General features: G+C 39.7%; 2 protein-coding genes across 10 annotated transcripts in view; one reads left to right on the top strand and one right to left on the bottom strand.

The window, feature by feature from the left end:
• LOC109030939 (uncharacterized) overlaps window positions 1–681 on the bottom strand; it is an 88680-nt gene extending 87999 nt beyond the window's left edge. For 5 of the 9 annotated variants that reach the window (XM_072304177.1, XM_072304173.1, XM_072304183.1 and 2 more), the window contains exon 1: window positions 486–674. The gene's annotated coding sequence lies outside the window, so the exon portion shown is untranslated. Of the gene's footprint in view, window positions 1–485 lie in introns of all 9 variants that reach the window. The other 4 variants (XM_072304175.1, XM_072304176.1, XM_072304174.1 and 1 more) reach the window with 3 other exon arrangements.
• An 8203-nt stretch (window positions 682–8884) lies between these two features.
• On the top strand, window positions 8885–17572 carry LOC109035768 (uncharacterized). The gene is made up of 4 exons (XM_019049516.2): window positions 8885–9035; window positions 14054–14282; window positions 15881–16104; window positions 16597–17572. Exons 1-4 carry the CDS (start codon window positions 8979–8981, stop codon window positions 16924–16926), a joined length of 840 nt encoding a protein of 279 aa, XP_018905061.2. The 5' UTR covers window positions 8885–8978; the 3' UTR covers window positions 16927–17572.
• The last annotated feature ends 4535 nt before the right edge of the window (window positions 17573–22107 follow it).

Below are 22107 nucleotides of genomic sequence, written 5' to 3'. Positions count from 1 at the left end.
TCACCTAAGTCTTAAACTGGCACTCTATGCTGCTTGAGTTTTCAGTCGACCCCATAGCATTTTTACTAAGTCCTGGAGTCCTACTGGACTCCTTTTTGAGTTTTTTTTTTAAAAGGATGAAAATTGCCGATTAATTTTAAAAAAAAAGAATAATTTAAAATTGAAGTTTAAAAAATCAAAATTGGAATTAAAACTTAAAAATTGGAATAAAAAATTTAAAATTGGAGTTAAAAATTCAAAATTGGAGTAGAAATTTAAAATTGAAGTTGAAAATGCAGGTTAATTTTTCGGTTGGTGGTAACTTTCCATCACCCAGAACCTGCCTAACAATCCTGCAGCTTCCTAACAATTGTTGATACAGCTTCTCTCTAAGGTTGATCTCCCTAAGACTATCAAACAACTTTATAGGAATCTCCCCTGTTGCTCCAATAATAATAGGCACAATTATTACTTACTTATCATTATTATTTTTCTAACACACTCACCTGAGAAATAAGGAACATGTAGAATAATATCATTTTGAAGGTGATTGCAAGAGGAGAACGACCAAAGATATGACCCGTGCTGGAGCTGAATAACTCACTGCTTCAGCTTGAAGCATTGATCGCCTGACCCTTAATACGTAATAAGTGATAGCAGGAGCGCCGCAAATAGAATTGAAACCGAGATAAAATTACCCTCGTGGCTGGACAAATGTAACAAGCGGGAAAGCTTAAATCATCATCAATCATATGTATGTAATCATATGTCATATCGACGGTGAAACTACCAAACCACGTATCTCGTTTGCGGTGTTTAAAAATCTCCGCTCACATTTTATTTTTTTGAAGTAGACCAAATCAATATCATTCCTTGAAATTTTCACAGAATTTTCTCCGCACGAAGAGGAAAAATCACGGAAATTTTCAAGACTGGACGTTAAGTAGCTTTTCATTTAAAAAATAAAGTATGACAGGAAGTCTGCGACGTCGCAAACCGAGATACGTGGTTTGGTAGTTTCACCGTCGATATGTAATCAATCATATGTAAACTCCGAAACCTCCTAAAGTTGCGTGTCTGGTAACGCTTAGTTCCAGCGTTCTACCGGGCCGATTTTCGCGGTTTTTGCGGCTATCGACGGGCAATTGTCTCTAAATGAGCCCGCTTTATTCAGATTTTGAAAATATGACCCAGGTTTTTTATTTATTTTACGTGGTAAAGTTGCGAATTCTCCCATTTAAACAATGTAATTTTTTATATTTTGTCACAGTTCGTTTAAGCGTTCTACTGGGCCGATTTCCATAATTTTTGCGGTTATCAACAGGTGATAGTCCCTAGATGAACCCGCTGTAATCAGAATTTGAAAATAGGTCCCAGGTTTTTTTTACATTACAGGAGACTAGAAAGCTTAGAAAGGGGGGCAAAATTTGAAATTCCCGCCAATGAACAATGACGGGAATTCCAAATTTAGCGGAAAATTGAAGTAAGTGGGAAATTTTGAATCTTGGTCCGTTAGTCGGGTAAGTGAATCGAAGGTATGTTTCTTTGCTACACGCTATTCAAAAGCGACGAAACGCTTCCTTCCATTTCGTGTAAGTCTTGGCGTGAAGTTTGAAATAAATGCCGATTTTTCCATTCGACTCTTATTGGTCCAATTGCTCCCGGCCATAGGGAGATTGGTTAAATGAGAGTCGGGTATGAAAATCTTTACACTTTTTTTGGTCGTTCTCTTGTCGACGCGGGCCTAAGAGAACGCGAAGCGTCCTCTGAGGTTGGGCCGCGTAGCGGCCAGGGGGTATAGCCTCCCGGTACTTTCATATTAGTGAAGTGCCCAGCTGTAGGGGGATTTGTCGATTCGTCAGGGTTCCGAGTTGAAATTCTGCGATAAGAGATCGCGCTACCTTCCGCGACGCTCCCGAGAGCCCGCGAAGTATGAATTAATACAGTGGCGTGGCGTGAATTGCGATGTATCGATTGTTGTGCCATAAACCTATAGAAAAGGATCGATAAACAGGGTGTTCGCAGCGAACACCTTAATAATCGATTCTTTACCATGTGTTTAAATGGCATAACAATCGATACATCGCAATTCACGCCACTAGACCAGGGGACTCCGCCCCCTGGCCGCTACGCTGCCCAACTCTCGGGGCCGCAAAGACCAGCTTCGTGGCCAGCAAAATCGTCGAAATCGCCCATGGTTGATGGGCAAATAATTTGAGTTGCATATAATAAAACGATGATAAAAAGACAAATTTCCCGCCGAACAATATTCTAAATGACTTTCTCCTTGCTCTGGCTTTGATTCCGTCGCGTGCACAGCAACGCATTTATTCATAGAGTTCTCTATCTCCCTTTCTCCCATATTTTCGGTCTCTCTCTATGAATTTTCAAAACCAAGCACCGAGCAAGCTTCACTCACTCGTTGCTGTGATCAGTCGCCCGCATCTTTCTTTATTATATTTTTTATTGCATAGCGGCTCAAGATGGATTGACTGATAAAGCTTTTTCGAAGCTGAGCTCCAATTTTTGCTACTTGGAGACGGCGCTTCGGTTTTCACCACCAAACACAGCCAACCTCAGTGCTCCCGAGTCTATCCACTCTGTAACGATTCCATTCTTAAAATATATGCGGATCATACGTCACTCAAAACTCTTTTGTTCGAATTCTTGCTCTCCCACACTTCGCTATCTCTACCGCCGCGAATTATGGTGATTCGATGGACGCCATACGCCACGAACATAAGTTTCGGCGACATGTCACGAAAATGGATTGAACATGTCCTAATAGGGATTGGTTAAGTTTTAGACGGACTGAAACATCTAAAAAATCCTTAAGGTGATTCGATGGACGCCATATTTTGTGTCAGAGCGGCATGCTTCTTTTTTTTATTTTTGCTTCTTTTTTAAATCATTCCCAACTATGCTTTTTCGAATGAGGCAAATACACGGCAAAAGATAGAGAGCGGGATCACAATTAAATATTAGAGGCAGTTTAATTTGAAAGGGATCTATATAAAATTATTTGCAGGTCTAAATCAAGGCAACATTTAAGATTTAAAAATTCAAGTTGTTTCTAGCAGTGAGAAGTGAAAATTAAGCAGTAACTCCAGCGGACTGCCACTGGAGAGCGGCTCTGGGCCGCTCATATCCAAGACATATATAAACTACTAGCCATGTTCAGTTCGCTGTGCGAGCTATCACGCCTAGCCGGGGAGTGCCCCTGGACCCCCAGTTCCACGCTTCGCGATGAACTTGCGACTCGTTCCGCGAGCCGCCCCTCATAGCTAAAAACTTTTAAAAGAACGAATTTACTTTTTTTAACGAAGTATGGTGAATAGTGGCGAATCTATATTATACAGCTACAAGCAAAATCTTGGAAGCACTATTTCTGACGAACTGCCGGACCGATAAGGATGATCTTTACATGTATGTCATCTGTAGTAGATGTAGATGTGCAAAAAATTATGTAACCCCGAACTTTTAATGTTTTAGAACTTTTAAAGCTCATGTCACTTAAGTCCAATGTTATAGCGTGAGAGATATGTCGTTTCCGCTAGAAACGTCAAGGTGTGGGATTCTACCTGAGTGACTCGAATAAACAATAAAACAATGGAAAAGCTCGTGAAGGGCTCCTCATTCGAAGAGTTGAGGAACGGTGCATTGCTCAGGGTTCAAGGTCCAAGGTATAAGGTTTTTACACAATTTTTCCTCATTCTTCCGGCTTCGATTTGTGGCATTGTTCAATTTACTTGATTGCTGAATTTCTATGATATTTACAGCAGATACAAAGTGAGAAGGCAGGCGCTGCATCGCGTTGGGACGGACCAAATATTATTAACTCTTAATGGTCGAAATCCGATTTTTTTTTTAAATTAAGTATTTAAAAATAACATAATGAATGGAAGATTCTCCAGTAAGTGGACTGTAAAATTATGTACATCCAGCTATTCCTCGTCATTTACAAATCTGAGTGTTACGTCAAAAATTTTGAAATCGATGCAGCTCGAACACAAAATGGTGTGTTAAAATGGAAGAACATTTTTGCCTATACATATGCGTATAGGGCCCGCGAAGCGGGCCTAAGGGCGCGAGGCGCCCTCCCGGGGGCTGGGCCGCGTAGCGGTCAGGGGGCAAGGCCCCCTAGTATGTTATATTTGTCCTCATCCACAATCAGCAGACTTAGCATTTTAAGCCACGACCGCCATCTTGGATTTTGAAATTTTGAAAATCTGACCAAAAATGCGAGTTTCCCGTTGAAAAATACCTCCGAATACTGATTTTCACGAAAATCGATCAAACAGGAGCCGACTTAGCACTTTAGGCCACGGCCACCATCTTGGCTTTTAAAATTTTGAAAATCTGACCAAAAATGCGAGTTTCCCGTTGAAAAATACCTCCGAATACTGATTTTCACGAAAATCGATCAAACAGGAGCTGACTTAGCACTTTAGGCCACGGCCACCATCTTGGCTTTTAAAATTTTGAAAATCTGACCAAAAATTCGAGATTCCCGTTGAATAATACCTCCGGATACCAAGTCTCACGAAAATCGTGTGAATAGGAGCCGACTTAGCATTTTAGGCCATGGCCGCCATCTTGGATTTTGAAATTTTCAAAATCTGATCAAAAATTTGAGTTTCCCGTTGAAAAATACCTCCGGATACCGAGTTTCACGAAAATCGTGTGAATAGGAGCCGACTTAGCATTTTAGGCCACGGCCGCCATCTTGGATTTTGAAATTTTCAAAATCTGATCAAAAATTTGAGTTTCCCGTTGAAAAATACCTCCGGATACCGAGTTTCACGAAAATCGTGTGAATAGGAGCCGACTTAGCATTTTAGGCCATGGCCGCCATCTTGGATTTTGAATTTTTCAAAATCTGACCAAAAATTTGAGTTTCCCGTTGGAAAATACCTTCGGATACCGAGTTTCACGAAAATCGATCAATCAGGAGCCGACTTAGCACTTTAGGCCACGGCCGCCATCTTGGATTTTGAAATTTTCAAAATCTGACCAAAAATTTGAGTTTCCCGTTGGAAAATACCTTTGGATACCGAGTTTCACGAAAATCGATTAATCAGGAGTCGACTTAGCATTTTAGGCATCAATGCACAACAACGCCGCTGGGGAGGAATCCGTCCATGAAGTAGTACGACTAGGAGGCTCCAACTACGGCATTCTTCCAAAAAAGCGCGAAAACTTAGATGTACCATTGGTAACATCTACTGCAGAGACCGACCGGAATAGCAGCTCTAGGTGCTAGCACCAGAGCCGCTTATATTTGAGGCAATTTAATTTGAAAAGGATCGATATAAAATTATTTGCAGGTCTAAACCAAAGCAACATTTAAGACTTGAAAAATTCAAGTTGTTTCTAGCAGTAAGAAGTGAAAAATAACTCTTTAGAACTCCGTAAGTTAGATGATTACAAAAATTCCGGCTCAAAGAAATTGATCAGGCATGGAAATCGTCGGGAACTTGAACGCACAAAATAATAGACAACAAGCCGCAACAAAAAGAAGCGCCTTTAAGAAGGCGTTGATACCACCAACCGTACACCTAGCATACATTTCTATATACTTTGCTGTATTTAGTGCAGAAGCATTGAATTGAAGGCGTTCTTGACTCTGTTTTGAGGGACTTGAACCGCAAGTTTGGTCCGGGCTTTGGACGTCTCGTTAGCTTCGACCGGAAATGAAGGGCTAACGTACCGAATGCCGACCAAACCTCTTAGCGCCGACCGGAAATGAAGGAGCAACGTACCGAGAGGTCACCTTCAGGTAAATGAAATTGATTTGCAAGTTGTAGTTATGGCTCACTTGCACGTTGTTCATCTCAAACCGGTCGGCCTCCTCGTAAAGACCATCATCAGCGACACCGTGTGTCATCTTGATGCTTTGTACTTTTCTTCAGTGCTTGGACGCAATTTTTTGTTAACTTTAAATGTACGTATCGCAGTTTTTCCTTGAATATGCGTGTTGCATACCTAAGTGGTTGAAGGCGTTTTGGTTTGTTTCCTTAAGGTGATTCGATGGACGCCATATTTTGTGTCAGAACGGCATGCGATATATCGCATCAATTGGTTCCATTTTTTGAGCTACCTACTCGTCATTTTTCTCCAATTTTGAGATCGCAATTCCGTTGCCAAGAGACTAAAGCACTCACTACCAATTTTAACAAAGAAATTCACCATAATAAAGGCGTGGGTTTTTTAGAGAGAAAATATCGCATTCGAGTGCAGTTTCGATATTAGTATCGAATGCGATGTTTTCTCTCTGTAAAAACCACGCCTTTATTACGTTGAATTTCTTCGTTAAAATTGGTAAGTGAGTGCTTGAGTCTCCTGACAACAGAATTTTGATCTTAAAATTGGAGAAAAATGACGAGTAGCTGAAAAAATGGAACCACTTGATGCGATAGCTCGCATGCCGTTCTGACACAAAATATGGCGTCCATCGAATCTCCTTAAGGATTTTTTAGATGTTTCAGTCCATCTGAAACTTAACCAATCCCTCTTAGGACATGTTCAATCCATTTTCGTGACATGTCGCCGAAACTTATGTTTCAAAAGTGTTAAGTCCATCCTTATTCGTGACAGATTCTTTCTTTGAAAATTCAACCTTAGGTCCGTCTTCCTCTCCTTCCTCACCCCACCCATCGAGCGTCTTAAAAATGATTTCATTAAAAGAGAGAGGATTTTAGCGACGTTGTGATACAATTTCGAAAATCTATTGCACTTTTTTCAAATTTGGAAAAAGTTGAGCTCGAGCCTTTGTATTTGAGCTACCTTCCTGAAAAATTTCAGCTCGATTGACGCTACAATGAAGTTGGATTCACCTAACCGGCGAGGGCACCGCGAGGCAAATACGGGAGTTAGGTGAGATTTGAAAAATAACTAGGCCAAAAGTTGAAATTTTGAAAAAAAAATGAATTATAGGTATAGATTTGAATAACCTATACATTTCTACAAGGAGTAAAAAACCTCGTGAGTGGGACCCGAAGTTTAGGTCATATTGATCTCTGAAGTTTTTGGATTGAGCATGTGAACACTTTAGGTCTAGCTGTCGAGGTTTGGATCACACATCTGAAACTTCAGTTCTTCCATCTGAAGTACTTCAGATGTGAGAACCGAAGTTTTTCGGATGTGAGAACCGAAATAGTTCGGATGTGAAAACCGAAGTACTTCAGATGTAAGAACTGAAGTTTCAGATGTGTGATCCGAACCTCGACAGCTAGACCTAAAGTGTTCAGATGCTCAATCCGAAAACTTCAGAGATCCATATGACCTAAAATTCGGGTCCCACGCACGAAAATTTTTTCTCCGTGATGGGTTTAGCTGGATTCGCCTATGAAATGCACATCGTTTTGACTCACCATCGGCCCCTGTCGTTCCGAGGAATATTATGGAAAAACTAGGCCGTAAATTGAAATTAAAAAAAGAAAAAAACGGAAGAAAAAAAAACACATTTCTATCGATGGATTCAAGCGACTTATTGTTAAATTTTCAGCCAAATCAATGCCCAAATAAACTCGGAATCGGCTAAACGACGACTGCAACTCGGATCGATTCTCTATCGGCTGCCACCGTTCCGAAGAATATTGTGGGAAAACTAAGCCATAAATTGTTTGAAAAGAAGTATTTCTAACTATGAATTTGAGCAGCCTACAGTCAAATTTTCAGCTCAATCAATGCCGAAATGAACTCAGGATCGGGAAAACGGCAACTGCAACTCGGATGGATTTACTATGAGCCGCACTGAAAAAAAAATCTCGGTGTATTTACTAAGAAAAGGGTAAAATTACCAAGAATTCAGGGTTCTATTTGATCCCAGTTTTTTCTTGGTAAAATTACCATTCATGGAATTGGTGATTTTACCGAGAAATCTCGGTAAAATTGTCGAACTTTCTTGGTGATTTTACTGGACCTTGGTAAAAATGCCAATATTTTTTATCGACTGTGGTAAAATTACCGGGATAAAATGGCAAAGTTACCGGGAATTGATTACCAACAAAAGTGGTATTCTTACTTGAGAAAAACAGTAAAAATACCGGTTTTTAGGTAAGCTTACCAGTCTGTCTTGGTAAAATTACCAATAATTGGTATAAAAAGTGAGATGGTAAAGGTACCAACGGACCTTGGTAAAAACGCCGAGAATTTGTTTTTCAGTGCGCATCCGTCCAGAGGCGTTTGAAAAAATCTACCCCATAAATTATTTGGAAAAATCATTCCTTGCTTTGGATTTGAACGACCTACTGCCAAATTTCCAGCCCAATCAATGCCAAAATAAACTCGGAATCTTGAAAACGGCGAAAGCACCCTTGCATAGTTACACCAGTTTTGAAGTCGTTTTTGTTATCACTGCAGGCCGGTTCAGAGGATCGACCTGCAAACAAATATTTCGAAGGTGCAACCTGGTGCTACCCCAGTCGAGTTGTGTGTTAATTTCGATTCTGCTAATTTTTTAGTACCACTTCTCATCATAGTCACATTGAGTGATTCAAATCAGTTGTAAACGGCAGCAGTTGATGGTTTATTCTGCAAATTCGCTCACTTTTATAACGCAATTGTAAAAATACCTGGATCCTATTTCCAAAATCTGATTAAAGTGGGCTCATTTAGGGACTGTTATCCGTCGATTGCCGCAAAAATCGTGGAAATCGGCCCAGTAGAACGTCTATGGGGCGCGCGGCGCCTCGTCTGGGGGTTGGGCCTCCTAGTGGCCAGGGGGCAGAGCCCCCAAGTAACATTATTCCTGGCAATCTGGCATCAAGTCTATTAAAGTAGAGAAGCTAAAAAAAAGGAGAGAAAAGTTGAAAGAAGGAAAGGTTAAGTTTAACACCTGCGCGCCCTGCAAGTGCGCAAACAACAAACAGCAAAAAAAGAAAAAGTCTACCTGCGTCAGTAACTTTGACGCGGAAAATCACAGGTGATTCGTTGGGAGAGTATAAAAGCTCAGCTCCCCGCAGAAAATTTGGGAAGTTTTTTAGAGATCGATAAAGATGAAGGCTCTCATAAAACTTGTGTTTTTTGTGACTGCGTCTGTGGTTTTGTTGCAGGTAATGCTTAGAATATTTAAAGCCTTTCTCTTGTAATTGTTGTGTTGAGAATTGAATACAAATTCGGATTTATTTTGAGCTGATAATTCCCGGCCTTTCAGTATGCTTGGACCGCGTTAAGTAGAAAGGAACCAAGCCACACCAGCTATTGGCAAATTTAATCAGGCAATTTATAATTTTTTTCATGGAAACGGTTGTGCAGATTTCTGTACAAATTTCGGTGAATTTTCTGCATAGTACGAAGCAAATTCCTCAAAAATGTTCAAAAGAATCAGCGAAAACGTTCTCTTGTAAAAAATTAGATTGCTTGGATTTTGACAATAGCTGATGTGGCTTGGTTCCTTTCTGCTGAGCGCGGTACACTTCTATTCAATTTTAACGTTAAAGAAATTTAATTTAATTTAATTATCCGGAAATTTAACGTTATACACTAAAATTTAAGTGAGAAACTGTCATCACATTACATAAGGAATTAGAATTCGTTTTCACGTTATCATTTCAAACTTTTGTTTGGAATCAATATGACGGTTCTATATTCAGACAAATTTATACCAAAAGTTATCTGCGCAAATAAATTAATTTGAAAGGGACTTTGAGGCTTGCAAATCCTGCGTTCATAATTATTTATTTTTGATGTAATTTATTTACAAATATCACATTTTAGTGTAAATACGTACATTTAGCACTGATCAATTTGAGGCATCAAACAGGTTGAAATAAAGCTGGCTACAATCCACATATTTGCCGGTTAATCAATAAGCACATGCAGATTTTTGCTGAAATGGTCGTATTTCTGTCAAACAGAAGTATGTGCATTATGACGTGAGCTATGTTATGCATGGATTCTTGTGAGTCTCCGGGCTCATGTCTTAATGCACATGGTTCCGTTTGATAGAAATACGTCTTAATGTAAACTAGGACTCGCCGTTGGGACACCAAAACCACAATTCTCCATGGGTGACTGTACAATTTATGAATGTGCAATTCGATGTACAGTGTACATCGAATTCTCCGGAGAAAAAGATTAGCCTTTCTACGCCTCATTCAGACATCGAAAAGTTCGTCCCAGTCATTTTGAACTCATTTTAAACTGGATGAAAGTATTTTAAAAAAATGTAAAGTATTAGTGGTAAAGACGGGTGTGTCTACACAAGCGACTATGATCAAATGAAACGATAATGATTAAGACGATTTGAATGATTATAGATGGTGACGAGCGTGCAAGGTATACTGCTTCATGCTATAATATAATAAAATAATAAATAATTACCTAAATTTATGATAGTAAAATAATTTACCTGAGTTTCTTGAGGTGAACTAGACATAGAATCAGATAGTGCACCGAGGAAAAAGATTGGTATAGAATTTACCATTCCTTCACGCTGTATTTCACACAGCGTCAACTCAGAGTCAATTCTGCCAGAAAAAAGGTACCTAAATATATACTGGTGCAGGTAACCATTCATCTAGTAGAATTCACGCTGCGCCATGTAAAATACAGCGTGAAGGAATGGTAAATTCTACTAATCTTCTTTCTCGGTGTGGTTTGTAAAATCGGACATCTCATTGGGCGGAGGTAACATTTAGGTACATTAGGAATCTAATGTGAGATTCTTCGGTTTTAAGAATAAATTAATGCAGGTATTATTTCTGTTCAAAATCAACCCCCTTCACGAAGGGAAACAGTGGAGAGGCGTATTTTGCGATATATCGATTGATCAACCATTTCATGACCATTAATTTTATGGAAAAGTCTCGATAAATAGGGTGTTCGCAGAGGACACCTTAATAATCGATTCTTTACAGCAGTTTCAAATAAGGGAAATATCGATAGATCGCAAATCTTGCCACGCCACTGGACGAAAATAGGATAGCAAAGCGGTGGCTATCTCATATTTTTTCCGTGTTATTCCCTTATTAATGTCTGAAGAGACTCAAATTTGTTTGGAAAATATTTATTATAATATATTAATAATTTTAGTTATAAAGCAGGTCGACAAATTCTACCTTGTGAAATTGAAATATCATTATGGTAACATCATGATCTTCAGTGACACGAGGGGATCTTTGATGATCATCTTTGATGATGATGATAGGGTCCGTTGCAATTTCTTTACCCAGAAGTTACCTTGCTCTGGCCCATGAATCTCGGGTACAGAAAATGTAGAGGACCGTATCTATTTCCATTAACATTGGATTAATGATATCTTCGTATTTCTGGTGAACACCATGATAATGTATTATTTCTTCTTGCGAATATCAACCATGCCAAGCAGTGGCATGGCGTGCTTTGCGATATATCGATTGTTATACCATACCATTTAAACGTATGGAAAAGGATCGATTAACAGGGTGTTCGCAGCGAACACCTTAATAATCGATTCTTTACCATAGGTTTAAAAGGTATAACAATCGATATATCGCAAAGCACGCCACGCCACTGATGTCAAGGGCAGAGATATGACTCACGTGCTTTGAGTGCGCTTACGTGGTTGGCTTAAGGCTACCACAAAAAAAAAAAAAAAAAAAAAAAAAAAAGTCATGCGCTTGTACACATCGAGCGCCCTTCATATCGGTCGTCCGTTTTGAGGCGTCGATTCAAATTCCAGCATCATGAACTGACGTGTGGAGAGATGTTACGCAGTCGATGCTTTTCAGTCGTCACCCAGGCAAAGTTCATTACTCATTCACGTCATCCTTGTGCTATTCGATGTATCGATGCACCGAAGTTTGATCGCGCCTCACTGGAAAAAAAGTCGAAAAAATGACGAGAAAAAATACTCTTGATTCAATCAGAATTTTTGCTTGATTCAAATAAAAGGAAATCCGCCTAAATCAAGAGGCTCGGCCCTTCGATTCAAGGAGAAGTCGGATTGAATCAAAATTATTTTTTCTTGTCAATATTATTAAGAGTCTAGACTCTAGATCCAAGCGACTTTTTTCCAGTGCATCGTAAATAAAGAAGTAAAACATTGTTGTGGAATTGGACAACATTTTGGAATTAGGAACTAAAACTTCTGGCTGAGTTAAGAAACAACGTAGGGGCCATTAGTTTCCCTATGTATATTCAAGATGAGCCAGAAATAGCTCCAAATTGCAAAATGATGTCAATTTATGATACTGGTTCATTACGAACTTTTAGTTAAGATACCGTTCATAAATCGCATCATGCTCCAGCTATAAGTAGCAGTGATCGCGATAAGTTGCGATTTGATCGGAAAACTTTATCACGATTTTATCGACTTCGATTTATTGCACTATCATCGGATAAAAAATTCCGATGAATTGCCATCTCATACCATGAATTTGCAATAAAGTCGCGATTCCATCGACGCAATTTATCGCAATATCGAGCAAGAAACGAGATAAATTGAGATAACATTTCGATTTTATGGAACGCGATTCAATAGAAATAACATTGCAACAAGATTGAGGATAATCCCTCAGATGTAGATTTATCGATACAAAATCGTGAAAAAATTGAAACTTAATTTAAAAATATCGCGATTTTTCCGGTTGTAAAATGCTACTTGCTTTTTAAGCCTGCTTCACGGAAGGGGGAATGGAGCTTCCTAAAAAATTGTCTAAAATCTGAATGAAAAATCTCCGTGAGGGGACGATTTTTCATCAAACACCTACATGTTTTTGAAACATGTCGACGTAAATTCGGATTTTTTTTGCTGCGCTAAACAATTTAAGTTCCCACCATTCGGCTCATTTACCAAAGCTCCTTTGCACAACACTTCTGCCGTGATAGTGAAGAGAGCAGTACCTAAGTGCAAAAGTTTTGAGAAAACGGGCTCAGAAGCTTCTGACCGGAAAAATTTATTTAAAGAAGCCTCCGTTCTTTGTCAAATTGCAACTAATCGTCCGAAAGACTCATAGGAATCGTTTGGATGATTAAAAATCTACTGATTTTATTTCAATTACATAAAGAGTGCAAAAATGAAGTTTTGAGAAAACGGGATCAGAAGCTGGGAGAATGGGTCACTAAACCATGAAATAATTTCGGCTTGCGAATACATTTATCTGGAGGTAAATGACGCGTAGAATACAATGCGCAAATTAAAAACGCGAAAAAGTCACTTGAGGTGCATCGGGCAATGAAATCCGTTTGATGGCATATAGCAAAAATCGCATCAGAAAGAGGATACCATGAAATCTGCTTCGAATCGGCGTAATCAAATAATAATTGTTGCGGGCAATAAAAGGCTCACCCGCGCGGACCACATATAGCGCCTTCGACATCCTAAAGATACTTCAAACGCTACACCGTTACACGTACGTCAAATTGCCTACACTGCGCCTGTTGGAGAGTACACCTTGTTTTGAGGTGTACCCCGTCCACTCGCGTTTCACGGTACGAATCGGCGGTAGTGGAATATTTTGCCATTTTAGCGAAGAGAACCATAGGTACAAAATTGAAGTTTTGAGAAATTGTCTCACTAGCGTCTGAGAGGAAAATTTTATCGAAAGAAGCCCCCGTTCTTTGTCAAATTGCCACTAATCATCCGAAAGACTCCTGAAGTTCGTTTGGATTATTAAAAATCGACCGATTTTACTTCCATTACATTAATAGGGTATTTTTCTTTTTCATACTAGGTTATTGTTAGGCAAGACTAAGTGCTATAAGTGCTATCTTCTGCATGCTCTCGTGGTTGCGTTTTGGACACACAACAAACGCATTTTCAGGTTAGAAATTGGCAGAAGAGGGCGGCACTTTACTTGAAAGCACTGTTTTCATTTTCTCTCTGGAGAAATAATTTCACTAACTGCTGTCTTGCCTCAAACTACGTCATGTTTGGCGCGCTTACAGCTTTCTCATGCCTTGTTTTGATACAATTAAGATAAATTTTGCTGTTTTCGCAATTTCCATGATTTCATTTAAAAGAGTTTAGACGAATTTTGAAGGAAACTCGATTTCGAAAATGTGTCATTTACTGCTCTCTTCGCTATCACGGCAGACATATTCACCGTTGTAAAGATGGATTTTTTTTTTTTTTTTTTTTTTTTTTTAGGTGGCAGAGTGTAAGTCAGTTGTCCAGAATGCCAAGGATGCACTTTCTCATGCTGTTGAGTCAGTTGGATTAACGCACGGAAGAAAACCCGCACCCGAGCGGGAGATGAAAGCCATCGAAAAGTCGGAGAAATTCGTCAAGAACAGGATCGATCGCTACATGGACATGAGTATCGCTGAGGAAAAAAAAGCTCTCAAGAAAATAAATCATGCAAAAAAGAAAACTGGACGTACGTATTGTTGAATTAAGAAAAAAAATATTTTTAATTAAATAATTTTAAAATATTTATAATAATTTAAAAATAATTTAAATAATTTAATAGTTTAAAAATAATTTTAATAATCTAATAATTTAAAAATAATTTAAATAATTTAATAATTTAAAAATAATTTAAATTTTAATTTTTGGAACTTCTTGGCTTTGTTTTCCCCGCGAAATGGTGTGGACCCAGCACCATTTCTCCACCTTGTTACGTATTGTTGAATTTACTGTGTAATAACTGTGTATGAGGCCGTCCACAAATTACGTAAGGCATTTAGGGTGGGGGGAGGGGGTCAAGAGGTGCCTTAAGGGTGCCTTACGGGGGGGGGTCAAGCGCTGCCTTACGTAAGCCAAACGCTTAATATTGAGAAGGAGGGAAAGTAGTCGAAATTTCGTTTTTTTTAGACGTTTGATGTTTTTCTGTTAAAATGTAATTTTTTCTGAACTTTTTGAATTTAAAAACTGGTCATTTTTACAATACAACTACCACTCTTTATGGTCTCCTACCATTGATTGGTAATGTTTAAAACAATAGCAATTTATTTCAACACCATTTTTTCATTAAATTATGTATTTACACGATAGAAGAGGGAAGGGTCTGGCCAGCCTTGTGTAATTATTTAGAGGGGGAGAGGGGTCCAGGCTGGCCTTCCTAAGTGCCTTACGGGGTGAGGGGGGTCTAAAAATCTGAAAAAGTGCCTTACGTAATTTTTGGACTGGCCCCAAGGTAGTTTTTACAGACGGTCCCAAAAGTCACATTTCCGGAAAAGTAGTGCCAGAATCGTTTTTCTCGTCCCAAAAAAAACCCCATACTTATTTTTTTAAAGGAGAACAAATTGACATAATCCCTTGAAGTTTTTGCAGAATTTTCCTCGCACAGAGAAGAAAAATCATGGAAGTTTTAAAGAATTGCCTTTGAGTGGTTTTCCGTTTAAAAAATAAAGTATGACAGGAAGTCTTCGATGTTGCAAACCGAGTTATGTGATTGCCGACTTACACCGTCGATATTTCGTTTTTAAACGGCAGAGCATCTCCTTAAGATTTACGTATTTCGTGCGCGTCCTTAAGTCTTATTCAAAAATTGGATAACATTTTGCAATAAGAAACCGCCATCTCTGGCCCTTCCTTAAAAGCACGTATCTGCATAGGGAAATCAATGGCATACATGTTTTTTGATTAACTTAAAAGTTTTTTTGAAAACCGATTATCGAAACCGATTTTGGAACCTTTCCATACCAATGCAGTCACCTGAAGATGGGCGGCCTGCCCGCTCGAAATGGCCATAGTGCGTAGAGAACAATAAGAAAGTAAGTGCTATATAATCGGTTTTCAAAAAAAGTTTTTAGTTAATCAAATAATTTGTGTAGTGCCGATAAAATTTTAAAAAATGTGCAATATACAACAACATGGGCATATATGCTGTCTCTAAAATGAGACAAAAATAGTGGTTCCTTAATGCAAAATGTAGTCCAACTCATCGATGCGAATAATTTTCCTCAAAAAGTTGCTCTTATGCTTTTCCCCGATTCATACTCTTCTTACAATCGCCCATTCCTCGTGTTTCAGCAAGAAGACACTGGATTTTTTACTCCGACTTCTTGGAGAGCAATGTTAACGTGCTACGATTCGACGTCAGGCTGAGTATTTGTGAGCAACAAAAGCATTTCACAAAGTTCATCGACGATGTCCCGTCCGCCAACCCCGAGCTTGCAAAATTCATGAAATCCGAGGAGTATCAAAGGAAAATAAAGATAAACCCGCCAACTTTGGATCCAGCAATCATCGTTGCGGTGAGCATGCAACATTTATGTTTTTCCGGAGATGGGGAAGATCCAGAAAATCCGTCTGAACAATCTCAAAAGTTCCGGAACTCGGTACTAGTTCCGGGAAATCGGAGCACTGAATTCCGCGTATCCGAACCGAGGTTCAGTCCCGTGAAAACTCCGGGTGCCTGCACTAAAAAAAGCGGCGCACTGGAAAAAAAAACACATTGGATCTAGAATCCAGACTCTTAAAAAACATCGACAAGAAAAAGTACTCTTGATTCGATCAGAATCTAGCTTAAATCAAGAACCAAGCCCCTTAATTTAAGCGGATTTCGTTTTGATTCAAGCAAAAATCCGATTGAATCAAGAGTATTTTTTCTTGTCAATGTTTTCAAGAGCTCTAGATCCAATGTGCTTTTTTTTTCCAGTGCGGACCGAAGTTCATTGTTCGTTGCAAGTTTATGGCACATTGCATGATTAAAAAATTACCATAAACCCTATTATTTTGGTTTCCAGTTGAAGAGAGACACCGATGGGAAACGCCAAATCACCGCGGACCTCACTAACCAACCGGACTCCCTCGCCGATCTGAAACGTTACTTCGCAAAGCGGGTCCACGAGGTGACTCACATGCACAACACGAAATTCGATTCCTTCGAGACGGCCGCTGTGAGGGTTTACGACGCCTTGCGAAACGCGGTCATCGTATGGTCCGACCTGAAACAGGACCTGAAGGCTGGCAGGAAAATTCCGGAGAGCATGGAAGCGAAGGCAACGGAGGTCCAGATCGCCCTCGGGGCAGGAAAAGATTTGGGCTGTTATGACAAGGACCCTCATGACCCTTGAAAGACCCATACAATCTCTTTACTACCGTCCCTAAGGAAAAACGCCGTATGAACCTTCAGGCGTTGCCAAGTTTCCTTCGATAAAACGCGAATTTCCTGGTAAACTTATGAATATTTTCCTCCCAATTTTTAGGTAATTTTGTTCGCAATTTCACCTAAAGATCCTGAAAATTCAAAGGGAAAATATTCATAACTTTCTTCAAAAATCAACATTTTATCGAAGGAAATTTGGCAACGCTTGAGTGTTCATACGGCGTTTTTCCTTAGCACGGTAGTAAGGACTGCAGGACGCGGTTGCACGGAAAAAAAATGAAACTGCTGATTTAACAATGGAGAATTTGCATGCAAATTTTTTATTTCTTTATCTGAAAGTGCTTAAAGAGTTGGTTTCACGGTATTATTTATGATTTTTATCTGATTTGGGAAACAGTATAAAAATAGACTTAAAAGTGAAAAACTGCACCGCCTGGTGACGACATGGAATTTTCGGTAAAAAATATCCAAGATTTTCCCCGTAAAAATGAAATACGAGGGGAAAATTTGCAATATTGAAATTTATTTACGCTCCTTTGTGAGAGGAATGGCATATTCCCCATTCGGTTAGATTTTCTCAACGAAAACGAATAAATATTTTCAATTTTACCATACGCTGTGTTTGAACCTCTATTCAATATGTCTTTGGTTTGAACATAACCATGTGATTAATTTTACGCATACACATTTTAAAGTAAAACTCGTTTGCAATTAATGAAAGAATTTTATTGTTTTTCACACGTTGTCGTCTCCTGCTTTTCGATATATCGACTGATCTGTCATTAAAACCTACAGAAAAGGATCGAAAACAAGATGCTCTCAACGGACACCTTAATAATCGATTATTTACCATAAGTTTAAATCGGGAAAAATCAAAAATCGATCGCTCGCGCCTCGCCACTCATCCCAAGGTTCCTCAAAGAATTATATTTTTTGAAAGAGAGTGACTGCGCAGTCTTCTTATAAATTTTGCCGATTTTTGGCCGGGGTAAAAAGAAGTTAACTGGTGCATCGGAGGCATGGGGAACGGGAATAATGCTTGGCAGTGGCGTGGCGTGCTTTGCGATTCAACGATTGATCTGCCATTTAAACCTATGGGAAAGGATCGATAAACAGGGTGTTAGCAGCGAACACCTTAATGATCGATTATTTACCATTGATACAAATGAGGAAATATCGATAATCGATCATTCACGCCACGCAACTGATGCTTGGGTGCATGGGGTTACAGTTGTGTTGCAGTAATGTAACTATAAAAATAGTGTTTCGGGATCAGTCGAGTTTCACGTAGTACTTGGCGTAACCATGGCTGATGGGCTGCGTATATCAACCAAGAACGGTTAAAATTATTTTCAACGATAAAAAGTTCATAATGGACCACTAGACAAGGCATGAATTCAAGCATTCTGATACATGATTCTTAACCAGAATTTCACGTAAAACACGATTCGCTAAACGAAAATTACTGAAACCAACTCCTAACGAAGATATTAACCTTTTTATTTCACATTGGTTACGCGGATTTTGAACTGCCCGCTCACAAGAGACTCAAAGCTCTAAGTGAGTCAAATCGCGCACTACAACGGTTTCAGCAAGCCTCTCAATCGAGCATTATTCATTTCCCTCCATGTGTTGTTCAAAATATAAGCAATTGTCTATAGCTGAGCCAAACCGCCAAGATTGAGGTTGCCAGATTTTTATATCGCAAGAGACTGTCATGATAACGTTTAGCGCGCGATGTGAATCACGCAGAGTATTGAGTTTTCAAGAGCGGGTGGTTTGAATTTACACATCATGAATAATTGAATATCTTCGTAAGGAGTTAATTTCGGTTATTTTCGTCGTGTGTATTGTGTTCTACGTGAAATTTTGGTTAAGACACATGTATCAAAATGCTGAAATTTGTACCTTGTCTAGTGGTCCATTGCATGACTGGTTTCGAAAAAATGATACAATAACTCTAGACATTATTCCAGTCGAAGTATCATTTACAGACGATATCGTTCCACAAAGAGTTACATTCAGAATCCTCTCTATTCTAATAGAATCATTTTTAAGACGCTTGATGGATGCGGTGAGGAAGGGGAGTAAGACGGTCGATGGGCAGGAGTGGGGAAGGGGAGCTCAATGGTCAGATTTTTATTAGAGTGGGTCTTCCTTTTCAGGGGTAGGGCCTTTGTTTAGTCATGGACAGCTATATGTGGTCCTGTCAAGGTCGACTCCCGAAAAAGGAATCGAAATTCAGAGTAAGGGGAAAGTCATTGAGAATAGTGTCCAGCGGGAAATTTGTCTTTGATACATCCTGGTAAAAATTGGCAGTAGAATATGTGTTCCAAAATACCATAGACCTACAGCCGGCTGTAAGATTTCCAATAGCTTCTATAGCCGGCTACACAATTTCTTATAGCCTTTTATAGCCGATGGCGATTAAGCAACAGCGAGGGGATAAAGTGTATGCTAAACGTTACTAATTACGGATGCTAGGACTTAGTGAGTTTTTGGAATACTGCTCTCTTTTTAGGCCGTAGTATCTTAATTTATTTTGCGAGGAAAGCTCCGTACTTTTGATGGATGCCTGCCATTTTATTTTATTTTTTTACTCTATATAAAGCTGCTGTTCCCACTCACTCTGCCCCCCCTAGATAAAAATTGGCCAAAGCGATTTCCTTTAAAATTGGTACACGCTTAGCTATTGTAATGAGGAGTTGATTAAAATTATTCCCATTCAAATCCGCTGCCTCGGATGCCCGCAAGAGCGAAAAGTTATTTCTCCATATAGTATTACATTGGAGATACGCGGTTGTTTACGCGCATCGCGCCGAACAGGTTCAATCCTGTTGAGTGACGTCACTGCCTTACAGACGAAATATAAGGTTTTAGGAGGTATTTTTCAACGGATTTTCGTGAAACTTAGAAGCCGGGGGTACTTTTCGACGGGAAACTCGAATTTTTGGTCAGATTTTCAAAATTTCAAAATCCAAGATGGCGGCCGTGGCCTAAAATGCTAAGTCGGCTCCTGTTATATCGATTTTCGTGAAACTCGGTATCCGGGGGTACTTTTCGACGGGAAACTCGAATTTTTGGTCAGATTTTCAACACTTCCAAATCCAAGATGGCGGCCCTGCACGAAAACGCGGTCCGGACTCCTAGAACATCAATTTCTATAAAAATTGGTGAAAAAGAAGATTAAGACATAGATGTTATCTCCTCATTAATGTTAAAAACTGTGCGGGGCGGTGGCGACTCGCGGAGCGAGTCGCAAGTTCGTCGCGAAGCGTAGAACTGGGGTCCAGGGGCACTCCCCGGCTAGACGTGTCAGCTCGCAAAGCGAGCTAATCACGACTAGTTATTAATATATTAGAACGCCTTCAGTTTCGTATGATACTGTGCAATACGTCTGGTGTAAAATAGTTGCTTCAAGCGGCGCAGCGGGCGAGCAGAGAGCGCAAAACACGCACTGGCGCCTACAAGCCTTACGGGAATACTTCACGCGTTGCGCAATGCGTGAAGTATCCTTGTTAGGTTTGTAGGCGCCAGTGCGTCGCCGCTCCGCTTTGTGTTAGGCTCTAATATTTAATCTGGCAGAGTCAGCGTTATTCAACTCATGATTTTGAAATGTTTGTACATCCTGTATGGATTATTCTCATTTTAATTGATGAAAAAAAATATGTATTAAAGGAAAATATAATGTGTGTTTTGTAAATATTAAGGTGGTTCCGTATTAAACTTGATGATTTCCAAAGCACACGAATTTCCACACAATTTCTTAAAGCCTTTTATAATCGATGGCGAAAAAGCAACAGCCAGGCGATAAAGTGTAAAGCCCGGCGATGGGAACTATAGCCCGGCTGCATAACTTTTTATCGCTTCGTATAGCCCGGTAGTATGATTTTCTCCGCATTCTACAGCTAGCTGTATGATTTTCTGCAGCCTTTTTTAGTCGGCTATAAGAATTCCTATGGTATTTTGAAACGCAGCTCTTATCGCCAATTTTTACCAGGGCATCGTTTTGTTATTCAATTAATATTAACTGCTCATTAACCACCAACGAGTGATTTCGATTATTTCGCAGGCCGCGAAGCGACCTTTGGGGGTCGCGGCCTGCGAAATCGTAGAAAGCGCTCCGGGGGTTGGGCCGCGTAGCGGCCAGGGGACAGAGCCCCCTTGTAATTCAAATAGCTCGAATACTCAAAAACACTACACAAGAGTGAGTTAAATCGTTGATGTTCCCGCTGGGGAAAAAATTAACACGGTCGCTTGAAGTCTTAGAGGATCTCATTTCAATGAAGACGGAAAATTATTTAAAATTTCTAGGATTTCGGTTTAGTAGTTTTCCGATCAGAAAAAAAAATGACACAGAAATTATCCAACTACGTAAGCCGATTCGTTGTAGTCTCTAAGTTTAGCCATGAAGATTCATTTGCGGTGAAAGCCGAGCGAGCTTTACCGCTTTACTTCGTGCCCTTCTAATCCATAATGCATTTGAAACTGCAAAAACAGGTATTTCAATTGCGGTGTTTCAAATTCTCTCCTCCTATTTTATTTAATTAAAAAAGAACGAACCTACATTAAGGCTTAAAAGAATGTGTCCTATTAAGGAGGGTATTTGAATTAAGGAACGTTGACTCTGCGAGTTTAAATATTCGAGCCATACGTAGAGCGGAGCGGCACGCGCACCGGCGCCTACAAACCTAACATGGATACTTCACGCATTGCGCAATGCGTGAAGTATCCCTGTTAGGTTTGTAGGCGCCAATGCGCGTGTCACGCTGATCGCCCTCGCCCGCCATGGCGCGGCGCTTCAAGCAACTACTTCACAACAGAGGTGTTGCACAGTATCGCGTGGACGTAAACTACCAGAAAAAACAGGTGCGCAGACGAAAAATTGTTGACGAAATGTCCTATAACTGCCGACAAAATTCAAGGACATTGTAAAACAGATTCAACCAACAATTTCTCTGTAAAAAAATGAAATGGCGGCGGAAAGGATGTGTCCCATTAAGGAGGGTATTTTGGCCCTAACTTTGGTCGGAAATTGAAACAGCTAAGAATAATGTCATGTATGGTCAAATCGACTCTTAATCATCTACCCTGTGAGAACTTGTCCTTTTTTGAGGTGTTTTTGAAAGGTTTTTATCTGATTTATCAG

This window comes from Bemisia tabaci, chromosome 9, assembly GCF_918797505.1.
Source record: "Bemisia tabaci chromosome 9, PGI_BMITA_v3".
Taxonomy (NCBI): Eukaryota; Metazoa; Arthropoda; class Insecta; order Hemiptera; family Aleyrodidae; genus Bemisia; species Bemisia tabaci.
Note: the sequence above shows the minus strand (reverse complement) of the source record. Positions and strands in the feature narration are given on the sequence as shown.

Bases quoted from the DNA above. Each gene is read 5' to 3' on its own strand.
- LOC109035768 (XM_019049516.2), top strand. From the start codon at position 8,979: ATGAAGGCTCTCATAAAACTTGTGTTTTTTGTGACTGCGTCTGTGGTT. The intron at 14,283-15,880 runs GTACGTATTGTT...CTCGTGTTTCAG, and splicing joins TGCAAAAAAGAAAACTGGAC to CAAGAAGACACTGGATTTTT. The intron at 16,105-16,596 runs GTGAGCATGCAA...TTTGGTTTCCAG, and splicing joins ATCCAGCAATCATCGTTGCG to TTGAAGAGAGACACCGATGG.